The 12438-nt window shown below is 42.0% G+C and overlaps 1 protein-coding gene across 5 annotated transcripts in view; it reads left to right on the top strand.

Moving 5' to 3' along the window:
• Nucleotides 1-12438, top strand: part of slc10a7 (solute carrier family 10 member 7) — a 320006-nt gene that overhangs the window by 103370 nt on the left and 204198 nt on the right. The window contains exon 6 of one of the 5 annotated variants that reach the window (XM_041189776.1): nucleotides 320-352. The exons of the other annotated variants lie outside the window; for them this stretch is intronic. Coding sequence (XP_041045710.1) covers nucleotides 320-337 — 18 coding nt within the window. The 3' untranslated portion in view covers nucleotides 338-352. Of the gene's footprint in view, nucleotides 1-319; nucleotides 353-12438 lie in introns of those variants that run through there. 5 annotated transcript variants of the gene reach the window in all.

Genomic DNA, 12438 nt, shown 5'->3' with positions numbered 1-12438 from the left:
TGTTAAAAAAGGGCCCTGTCATCAAATGACTTTCCCTTCAGATGCTGACACTTTTGAACACTTGATCACTTTTACTTGGTAGATAATTCTCCCTCGAGTCATACATTTCTTGTAGAAGGATATTGATAGATTAAGATAAAAGAAAATACACTGCACTTGGCAACACGGTTGAAAACTGTCTGAAGCAGGTGTTAGAAATGCAGATGAAGCAAACTGACTAAAGACTAAACAAATTTGAAGTGAAAATGCCAGTAGCCTGCTTGATCTGCTCTATATGTAAAGTTTCAGGGATTTAAATTATTCATTCTTGTTGTTTCAGGTACAACAGTGCTTTTAGAAAAGTCATTCTTTACACTTATTGAGACCTGTTCAAAATACTCCACATTTCCATTTGCCAACTGGTATGTTTGTGTAAGTAGTGTATACAAATGGATCTGATTGAGCACAAATATTTCATTCAAATATTTCAACATGACAATCAATTTTTAAACATATGGTTATTTTTGTAATCTGGTAACTGAAATGTTTTTTTTAAAGCACTTAGAATTACTTTGTGCCTTGAAATGCCTCTCTGGGGCATCTAAAATACAGTGAATTTATTTCAAATGCAATGAAGTAAGGCTATGCTGTAAATACATTGCAGTGTTCCAAAAAGTAGGAATCACCCTCAATAATGTTTTTTAGATTTGGTGGTGTTGTTGAGGGAGAAATATTGGTTTGGTGGTTTGGCAATGAGAATTCACTGCTCAGCTTTGAATAATGTTGTGAGAGCATGGGAATTTGTGTCCACCTGAACCTCTCATCTGAAGGAATGGGCCTCCTCAGTACTGCAATGTAATCTTATATTATGTGGTCAAATCCTGGAGTAGGTTTGAACCACGTGACTTTCTGGCTCAGCAGTGGGAATGAAACTGGCATACAACAGGTGACTTAGATCAAGAATTGGTGCTCAGTCAATGCAATTTTATTTGTATAAGCAGTATTTAAAATGATTTATTCTGTGTGGTTGAAAAAATATGTTAGTGTCATAATTCTGTAAATTAAATAGTAATTGGTTGAATACTGTACTAGCTGAAGAATTTTAAAAGTAGTTAAAAACTAATATAAAGCCAGAATTTTAAAACTATTAAATTCTTTTTACGGGATGTGAGCATTGGAGCAAGGCTAGCTTTTGTTGCCCATCCCTAATTACCTTTGAGAAGATGGTGGTGAGTCACCTTAAGCCACTGCAGTCTCTTGGTGTAGGTATACCGACAGTGCTGTCAGAAAGGGAATTCCAGATTTTTGATCCAGTGATAATGAAAGAATAGTGATATAGTTTCAGGTAAAAATTGTGTGTGGCTTGGAGGGGAACTTGCAAGTGGTGATGTTCCCATGCATCTGCTGCCCTTCTTCTAGGTGGTAGAGGTCGCAGCTTTGGAAGGTGCTTCCCAGGAGGCTTGAGGGTTGCTGCAGTGCATCTTGTATATGATGCACACTGCTGTCACTGTGAACCAGTGGTGGAGGGAGTAAATGTTTAAGGTTGTGGATTGTTTGCCAATCAAGCGGGCTGTTTTGTCCTGGATGGTGTTGAGCTTCTTGAGTGTTGTTGGAGCTGCACTCATCCAGGCAAGTGCAGAGTATCCAATCAAACTCTGACTCGTGCCTTGTAGACGATGGACTGACTTTGGGGACTCAGGAAGTGAGTTACTCACTATAGACTTTGACCTGCTCTTGTAGCCAGAGTATTTATATAGCTGATCCAGTTACATTTCTGGTCAGTGGTAACCTCCCTAAGATGTTGATGGGCGGGGGTATCAGCAATGGCAAGACAGTTGAATGTCAAGCGAAGTGGTTAGATTCTGTCTTGTTGGATACTGTCATTGCATGATGTTTATGTAACGAGAATGTTACTTTGCTACTTAAGAGCCTCAACCTGAATGTTGTCCAGGTCTTACTGCATATAGACATGGAGTGCTTCAACATCTGAATGGTACTGAACACTGTGCAATCATCAGTGAACATCCCCACTTCTGAACTTGTGATGGTGGGTAAGTCATTGATGAAGCAGCTAAAAATGTTTGGGCCTAGGACACTACTCTGTGGAACCCCAGCTACAGTGTCCTGAGGTTGAGATGATTGGCCTTCAACAATCACTACCATCTTCCCCTATGCTAAGTATGACTGCAATCAGTGGAGAGTTTTCCCATTGACTTTAGTTTTGCTAGGCCTCCTTGATGCCACACTTGGCCAAATGCTGCCTTGATGTCACAGGCACTTACTCCCATATCACCTCTTGAATTCAGCACTTTTGTCCATGTTTGGACCAAAGTTGTAATGAGGTCCGGAGCCAAGTGGGTCTGATGGAACCCAAACTGAATATCGTTGAGCAGCTAATTGCTGTGTAAATGCCGCTTGATAGCACTTTTGAAGCCATCTTCCAACGCTTTGTTGATGATTGAATGTAGACTGATGGAGCGGTAATGGCCAGACTTGATTTGACTTTTTTGCGGACAGGAGATGCATAGGCAATTTTCCATATTGTCAGGTAGAGGCTAGTGTTGTAGCTGTGCCGGAACAGCTTGGCTAGTGGTGAGGCTAATTCTGGAGCACAAGTTTTCAGTGCTAATGCTTGGATGTTGTCGGGGCCCATTGCCTTTTCTGCATCCAGTGTCTTCGGCTGTTTCTTGTGTTATGATCCCTGTAGAGACCGATATTTTTTAATAGCCTAATGACCAACTCAGGGGATCGCAATATAAGACTTCACGTTTCACAATGTCACTGTAATAAACAAACTAGTATCAACATCAATTAAACATTACTTAATGACAACTAATACATTAAACTACTTAACACAAGGGAAAACCCCATGCTATGTTTCTACACGATACTGCAGTTTCCCAGACAAGTAGTTTTGTCCAACTCTTCCTGGCATTAACACAATCCCTTCTCCTTACTTTGCCATGGTGAATCTTCTAGTGTCCTTTTAACAAAGCCCTCTTCACTCAACCCTTTGAGCATAATTGAATGGACTCCCCATTGTAAGGTTCCCTCTGGTGATTCTGTGGTCTCTAACTTTTCACAGTCCTTGTTTCCCAGAACATAGGTTCCCACCAGTCTTTTGCTTGGTGATTAATCCAGAAGCAGTCATTTTCTTCTGCTTGACATAGCAGCTTCGGTGGTCTACTTCGCAAAAATTCTTAGCTCTGGCTGATTCTGAGAAACTATACAATTACGCACAGCATATCCAGCTATTTCTTCCTTTGTGTCTAGATGTTAGAGCTCACACCTGACTTTGAATAAGTTTTGAAGTGGGCCCCCTGTCCCCATTGCAACCAAGTCACCGGGCAGACTGCAGCACAACTTCATACCGCCCCCTCCCATTCCAGGCATTCTATTTTACCATATGTTTTAAACTGTCACTTTAAATTTAACAGCCTAGTTAAGCTTCACATTCGTAACACTTGATATCATGTGGAGCGAATCAAGTTGGCTGAAGACTGGCATCTATGATATTGGGACCTCAGCAGGAGGCATAGTAATTGTGGAATTAGTTTTACTAACCTATAATTTCTGCAGATTAATGCCAAAGAGTTAATTGCAATGATACAAATCAAATACACAACTATTTTATTTTTATATAGGCATTTCTTTGCTTATCATTTTTTTCTGTTTCTTCTTTGTAACTTCCTTTTAGGCAATAAAATGTCAATACTAGGGCCAAAATTAATATAACAAGATCCTGTAACATTTTCTTGTGGTAAGCAAATGATTAATTGTGACATAACCAACTTATGCTACGACACAGTGATGAAGTTATGAACAGCTTATAAATGCATGCTGATAAATGAAATAGTATTTCTTCTGCTAGCTCATATTTGGTTTGTGTCAAGGGTACATCAGAAAACCAGCATGATAAACTTAGTCAAAAGATCTTTTAAATTATTTTGAAGCACACATAAGTCTTCATGCTTGAGCACAATTTTATGACAACAAAATCCCTAATGAAGTTGCATTTTCATAGTGTGCTTTGAGCTAGGAGAGGGGACTGAGCTTGAGGCCCATTATTCCAATCCAAACATGACTTGTACATCATATCACACATGTTGCTGCACCTTTGTTCCGTCACCCCCTTCCCCCACCAAAAAAAAACATAGAAAAGCATGTAGACAGAAACCAGCTTAGGGCATTTTAGTTTCCTGATGTCCTGTAGCTGCCTTTCCAAAGCTTTTAATGATCCATTATCGTAATTACATATATAATGCATTTGTTATACAATACAGTAAGCTCCTGTTTAATGTTTCCCTGTTTAATGTTATTTTGCTTTAATGTTGGTCATGTAATGAGGCCTGTAGTCTTGTTTAGCGTTGCAAGGTTTATTTTAAAGTTGTTTCCCACTGGTCTGATGTGACCCAATTGGCATCATTTTGAAGTGCCCTGTCCTCCTTCCAGACCCTTAGACTTGCGGCTTCTGCCACTCCCTAACTCACGCTCTCACCAATCCTTACTCTCACTGAACCTCTCACTTCCAACTCTCCCGCTCACCGTTTCCCTCTCCTGAACTTGTGCTCCCATTCAAGTTCCAGATCAGATCTGAAGCCGGACCTCCGGGATTGTGAGAATGCGGGCCTCAACAGGGCAGAAGTATTGAGCTGGGGCTGTTATAATCCATGTGGTTTTTTAAAATGGTCCCTTGATACTCATCTGCTGAGCCCTTGCTCACAGCGAGGGTTCAGGAGAAGGAACTGATGAGCGGGAGGGTCAGGGAGCAGGAGGTTCGATGAAAGAAAGGACTGGTGAGCCAGGGAGTGACGGAGGCTGCTGGTTGGGGAGTTGGCAGCAAGAGCGTAGTTAGGGAACGGGAGAGGCCATTGACCCTTCCAATCTCTTCCACAGGCCCCTGTTATCCCCAAAAATTCAGCTTTCAATTTCCCCAAACCCCAGCCTTCAAATTAGCTCTGGCTTATGATCTCCCTCAATCCAGCCTCTAATTTGCCTCTGGCCTCCGATCTCCATTAACCCTGGCCTGACAATGTACCCCAATTACCTCTTGCTCCAGCGTCCCCAATCTTTATCCTCTCTGGGCTTTGATCTTCCTCCTCTCCCTCAAATCCCAACCCTCGCCATGAACATTCATGGCTCCGATCTTCCTACACCCATTTTTCCACCCCAGCCTCCCCGTTTTTTTCCCTGGCTTTGGGTTCCAAACTTCCCCAACTCTTCACTCTCTGATTTGGCCTGGTGCTGAAGGCTAATCCAGCCCATAGCATGTCATCTCTCAATCTGGCTGGCTATAGCTGGGAGTCAAAAAATGGTTATCAGACTTGCTGTTAAATTCCATACAACCTTTGGAAAACCTGTCCTTTGTTTCTTGGGGTTTCCCAAACTCAATCCATCCTCCTCACTCTCTCCGACCTCCAAGTTAATAGCCAGCCCAATAACAAAATAATAAAACACTTTACCAAACGCAAATTGACTCCAGGCTGGAGATACTGAGATGTAAATTAAAAGAGATATTTAAGATTATGAAATGGTTTGACAAGGTGACATAGAAAAGATGTTTCCACAAGTGGCTGATTCCAATTCAAAGGCATAATTAGGATATAGGGACTAAATCCAACCTGGCTTTCAGGACTTCTCTAATCATGATAGCATGTGGGACTCTACCACACTGAGTAGTTGAGGCGAATGCATTTACATGGAAGCTAAATAAGTATTTGAGAGAAAAAGGAATAGAAGGATATGTTGATGAAATTGGATGGAATTGAGTGTGAGGAAGCTAATGGGGAGCATAAACACTGACACAGACTTGTTGAGCCGAATTGGCCTGTTTCTGTGCAGTAAATTCTGTGTAAGTATTTGGTGATGAGAAAAGCAAGCATGTGTGAGTTGTGGAAGTTCAAGAACTGGCATATTTCTGCTTTGATCTGTTAAATACACGTGGAATGTGGGTATTAATACCTGCTCTTGATTAATTAGATTAAGTGACAATATTGACTAACCTTAGCTAATAAATATCATTCAACAGTTTCTATACATACACCATCATTTAAAAGTTCTGATATTCCTAGCAAGAGAGTTTTTAATGTTTGTTCATCTTCTAAAATGTTCACTTAAGATTTGTACACAACAGAGTTTTTGTATCCCTGCATTATAGAATGCATCAAACATGAAGAGGTTGTCTCTATTGTGTTGAAATATCATCTTCTTGCATTTTCTAGCCGAAAGCAGCTCTGATTCACAGCACTATGAGCTTCACCACAGATACAGCAAGGAGGCAGGTCAGGAATCCATCCCAGCCAGAATGGGGATCGGACACCACGCTGTTAGTACCAATCTAATTCACACTGTCCATCCAGGCAACTGAGTCAACTGGCCCCTAAAGGAGTCAGAGTTGCTGTGACAACATAAATGTTTACGTGCATGTTGTAGCCTGGAGCTATGGATAGTAATGATAGACTCCAATTTCTTTCCACCATATGGCTGATTAGAAATCTCTACTGCACTCAATGCCTGCTATTGGCATATGTTGGAAGGATTTACAAGTTGATCCTCAACCTGTTTGGCAGCGTTATGAACGTACCTTCCTTGGCCATCAAGTACTTGTGTGACTTGAACCCAGAGATTATGTCTCTGAGGTAGGGATGCTACCCATTGCGCCACAAGATCTGCTGTGTTAAAATATATCACCTTAAAAATTTTCTGAAACTCCTCCCTGGACAAGTCAGAGTTCCACAATGACCAAGCCCCTCTGTTTGAATTATTAATGTATTGAAATCTGTATCACAGTATCTCTACAGTGTAGAAGGAAGTCATTCGGTGCATCAAGCCTGCACTGGCTCTCTGAAACAGCTTTCCACCTAGTCCCACTCCCCTTCCTTATTCCCGTACCGGTGATATATTTCCAAATCAGGACGGTGAGTGGCTTGGAGGGGAGCTTCCAGGTGGTGGTGTTCCCATGTATCTGCTGCCCTGGTCCTAGGTGGTAGCGATTGTGGGTTTGAAAGGTGCTGCCTAAGGTGGCTTGGTGAGTTCCTGCAGTGCATCTTGTAGATGGTACATACTGCTGCCACTGTGCGTAAGTGGTGGATGGAATGAATGTTTGTGGATGGGGTGCCAATCAAGCGGTCTGCTCTCTCCTTGATGGTGTCAAGCTTCATGAGTGTTGTGGGAGCTGCACTCATCCATGCAAGTGGAGAATATTCCATCACACTCCTGACTGGTGCCTTGTAGATGATAGACAGGTTTTGGGGAGTCAGGAGGTGAGTTACTCACCGTAGGATTCCTAGCCTCTGGCCTGATCATGTAGCCACTGTATTTATATGGCTAATCCAGTTCAGTTTCTGGTCAATGATAACTCCCTGGATGTTGATAATGGGGGACTCAGCAATGGTAATGCCATTGGATGTCAAGGGGCAATAGTTAGACTCTCTCTTGTTGGGGATGGTCATTGCCTGGCACTTGTGTGGCGCGAATGTTACTTGCTACTTGTTGGCCTCAGCCTGGATATTACCCAGGTCTTGCTGCATTTGGACATGAACTGCTTCAGTATTTGAGGAGTCACGAATGGTGCTGAATATTGTGCAATCATTAGGGAATATCCCCACTTCTGACCTTATGATGGAAGGAAGTTCATTGATGAAGCAGCTGAAGATGGTTGGGCCTAGGACACTACCCTGAGGAACTCCTGCAGTGATGTCCTGGAGCTGAGATGATTGACCTCCAACAACCACAGCCTTTGTGCTCGGTACAACTCCAACCAGCGGAGAGTTTTCCCCCTGATTCCCTTTGACTCCAGTTTTGCTAGGGCTCCTTGATGCCACATTCGGTCAAATGCTGCCTTGATGTCAAGGGCAGTCACTTTCACCTCACCTCTGGAGTTCAGCTCTTTCGTCTATGTTTGAACCAAGGCTGTAATGAGGTCAGAAACTGAATGACCCGAGCGGAATCCAAACTGAGTGTTAGTGAGCGGGTTATTGTTAAGCAAGTGCCACTTGATAGCATTGTTGATGACTTCTCCCATCACTTTACTGCTGATCGAGAGTGGACTGATGGGGGTTAATTGGCCAGGTTGGATTGTCCTGCTTTATGTTTACAGGACATAACTGGGCAATTTTTCATTTTACTTGATAGGTGCCAGTGTTGTTGCTATACTGGAACGGCTTGGTTAGGCATGTGGCAAGTTCTGGAGCACAAGTCTTCAGTTCTGTTGCCGGAATATTGCCATATCCCATAGCCTTTGCAGTATTCAGTGCCGTGAACCACTTCTTGAAATAACGTGGAGTGAATCGAATTGGCAGAAGACTGGCATATGTGATGCTGGGGACCTCCAGAGGAGGCCGAGATGTGTCATCCACTCAGCACCTCTGGCTGAAGATTGTTGCAAATGCTTCAGCCTTACATTTTGTACTGATATTCTGGGCTCTTCCATCAGTGAGGATGAGGATATTTGTGGAGCCGCCTCCTCTAGTAAGTTGTTTTATTGTCCACCACCATTTACGATGTGGCAGGACTGCAGAGCTTAGATCTGATCCGTTGGTTATGGAATTGCTTAGCTCTGTCACCACCTGCTTCTGCCTTTTGGCACGCCAGTATTCCTGTGTTGTAGTTTCACCTCAGTTTTAGGTATGCCTGGTGCTGCTCCTGGCATGCCCTTCTGCACTCCACGGAACAAGGGTTGATCCCCTGCCTTGGTGGTAATGCTACAGTGGGGGATATGCTGGACTATGTGGTTACAGATTGTGGCTGTGTAAATTCTGCTGTTGCTGATGACCCACATGGCCTCATGGATGCCAAGTCTTGAGTTGTTAGATCTGTTCTAAATCCCATTTAACACAGTGGTGGTGCCACACAACATGGGTATCTTCAGTATGAAGACGGGAGTTTCTCTCCACAAGGACTGTGCGGTGGGCACTCCTACTGAAACTGTCATAAACAGATACATCTGTGGCAGGAAGGTTGGTGAGGATGAGGTCAAGTATGTTTTCCCCTGTTGTTGGTTCCCTTACCACCTGCAGCAGATGCAGTCTAGCAGCTATGCCCTTTAGAACTTGGCCAACTTGGTCTGTGGTGGTGCCTTCGAGCCACTCTTGGTGATGGACATTCTGTGCCCTTAGTGCTTCCTCCAAGTGGTGCTCAACATGGAGGAGTACTAATTCATCAGCGGAAGGGTGGTGTTGCAGGGGGCAGGTACGTGGTAGTTAGGAGGTTTCCTTGCCCATGCTTGATCTAATGCCATGAGACTTCACGTGGACAGGAGTCAATGTTGAGGACTCCCGGGACACCTCTCTCCTGACTGTATACCACTGTGCCACCATCAGCAAAACAAACAAATGGTTGTGATAATGGTGGTGTCTGGGACATTATCTGTAAGGTATAATCCCGTGAATATGGCTATGTCAGGCTGTTGCTTGACTAGTCTGTGAGACTGGTCTCCCAATTTTGGCACAAGCCCCCAGAAGTTAGCAAGGAGGACTTTGCAGGGTCGACGGGGCTGAGTTTGCTGTTGTCGTTTCCGGTGCCTAGGTCGATGCCGGGCATTTTTTAAGACTTTGTAGCGGTTTGATACAACTGAGTGGCTTGCTAGGCCATTTCAGAGGGCATTTAAGATTCAAGCACATTGATGTGGGCCTGCAGTCACATGTAGGCCAGACCAGGTAAGGATGACAGATTTCCTTCCCTAAGGGACATTAGTGAACCAGATGGGTTTTTATGACAACGGTTTCATGGTCATCAATAGACTTTTAATTCCAGATTTCTATTGAATTCAAATTCGACCATTGAACCCGGGTTCCCAAGCATTACCCTGCGTCTCTGGAATACCGGTCCAATGACAATACCACTATGACATCACCTCCCCTGACTGGCTATACCAGCTGTTAACCCTTAGAGTGCCAGATTTCTTTTGTCATTTTAAAATTGCTGCCACATTAGATATTCTACTCATAACCCAGATGGAACCGGATTCCAGGATGGCTCCCACCTTTCAGAGAAGCAAAGGTAGAAAAATGTACCCAGAAGCTAGCACAAACTTGGAAACATTTTAGCCAATAGAATGGTCTGTAATACTTTGTGTAAATTTATTGAATTAAACTCTGTACGTACATATCACTGCAATAAGCTGAGTGCACTTTTATGCAGATTGAAGGAATGGGAAAGATTGTGTGAATTTATGAGGGAAAGAGATGAAGAAAAAGATATGAATTTTACATAATGTAGAGAAATCTTTTCCAGCATGAAGCAATTGGCTGCTTGAATCTCACAAGTGTTTCACTCTCAAATGCTCCTGATTTGGACTGAAGGCTGAAAAGAATGTATAATGAACTTATCATCTTGATCGGGATCACATAGCTGAGGCAGAACCCTGTAGCTACAGGTCTACTTCACATTTCCTTGGCATTAGGGAGGAAAGGGAAAGTAGGAGGGGAAGTGGAATAGTTATAGCCATTAAAGATAACAATAGCAGTGGGAAAAAGAAAGTAAAAATAACAAATAATTAAACAGAATCCAGTGGATTGCATTATAAGACAAGAAGGGTTCCATTGCCCTAATAGTGAAATAACATGGACCACCAGATAATGAAATAGAGAAGAAATATGTCGACAAATCTACAGGGTGAGTAGCAAGCATAGAATAATAATCATGGTGATATCAACTACCCTCATAAGTAATGAAGGGAGGAAAGGGGATTGAGGTTTTGCACTGTATACAGGACTGCTTTTGCACTCGGTATCTAAGAAGCCTAACAAGGAAAAACGCCATGCTGCATCTTGTAATGGGTAATGAACCAGAAAAGGTGGAAAAAGTTCATATAGGGGAGTGTCTTAATATGGTGATCACAACATAGCATGGATCAAGAATGACATAAATAGAAGAAAGATTAAGACAGTTTGGAAAAGAGCAAATTATGAAGAAATGTGGGCAAAACTAAAGAAAATAAACTGAGTGAAAAATCTTGAAAAACAGACTGCAACATATGGAAAATCTTTAAAACAACAGCAACTTGTAGTCACTTAGTATTGTATTTACAACTAAGTAAAGTCTCCCAAAGCCCAAAGAAGTGTCAGAGAACAAAATTTGCTGCTGAGCCACATAAGGAGATTAAGGGCAGATGACCTAAAGCTGGGTCAAAGAGGTAGGTTTTAAGGATCCTCTTAAACATGGAAAAAGAGGTAAAGGGGCAGAAAGGTTTAGGGAACAAATTCCAGAATCTAGGGCCTTGGCAGCTGAAAGCATAGCTGTCAATAGTGGAATGATTTAAAATCTGGATGTTCAAGAGACCAGAATTAGAAGAGAGCAAATACCTTAGAGGGTTGTTGGGCTGGAGGACAATGCTGTTATGACACAGCAGTTGGTGAAGGCTGAGTTGTTTAAATCCCAGAGGGAAACTTGAACAACTGTCATAACCTATATTTTCAATTGGTATGTTTGAGATGCAGCTCTGAATTCAGTATTAAGACCACCGAGCCTCAAAATGTTTTTTATATAAAACTAAATTAAACATTTATTAATTTAACAACCAATTAAACACACGTCTACAAATTACTACCATAATAACTTTTAAACAAATCCCCAAATTAATCATTCCCAGGTAGATCTTCACCAAGGCAACAGTAACCCATAGACTTTAAACAGACATCAGGCAAAGCACATTTGACCTTACAAATTCAAATGAGGTTCCTTTCAATTTGTTTCCTTTGCAGACACAGTTGTAGGCTTACAGGCTGGTTATATCTTAAATGCCTCTGCCTTACACACACATTCCTTTCTGTTTATATCTAGCTTCCCCTTTGAATGTAAATTTCCCATTGTACCCTAGGCTTTTTAATTTTACGTCGCCTAACAATAATCCTTTCATTCCACCAATTTTATTAGTAATATAAGCACATTGCTTGGCGTCTGCCAGCTAGATGCAAGATTTTACACATTCTTTTGAATGGTTTATTCAGCAAATGCAAATTTACTCTTTACCTTCCCCTCCTTACGTTTATCCAAATAACACCTCAAAACTACTATACATCAAAGCACTCAGACTAGCTGGCTTTAATCCAAATAAGAGACACACACACACACACCCTACTATAATTCCAATTTAAAAATAATTTCCGATAACATTATAGTCATTAATATCCCTTCATGATAAATGCAGAAATAAGGAGGGTAAGAAATAAGGACAGGAGTAAGCTAAACAACTCTTCAAGCCTGCTCTGGCATTAAGGTCATAGCTGACCCTTGACTTCAATTTTACTTTCCCATCCCAATCCGCATATTCCCTGATTCCCTTAGAGTTCAAACATCTATCAGGTAATCGATGGTGCTTTAAAGAAACTTATTTCTTCAAAACCTAAAAACAACCAAGCTAATTATGGGACACTTAAGGATGAATAAAGAACTAGAGGGAAAAATGAACTATATAAAAAAAATATAAGAAGCTCCTTGATGCCAAAGGAGAGGAGGACA

Source organism: Carcharodon carcharias, chromosome 1 (assembly GCF_017639515.1).
Source record: "Carcharodon carcharias isolate sCarCar2 chromosome 1, sCarCar2.pri, whole genome shotgun sequence".
Taxonomy (NCBI): Eukaryota; Metazoa; Chordata; class Chondrichthyes; order Lamniformes; family Lamnidae; genus Carcharodon; species Carcharodon carcharias.
The sequence above is the reverse complement of the archived record's forward strand: the minus strand, read 5'-3'. Positions and strand labels throughout refer to the sequence as shown.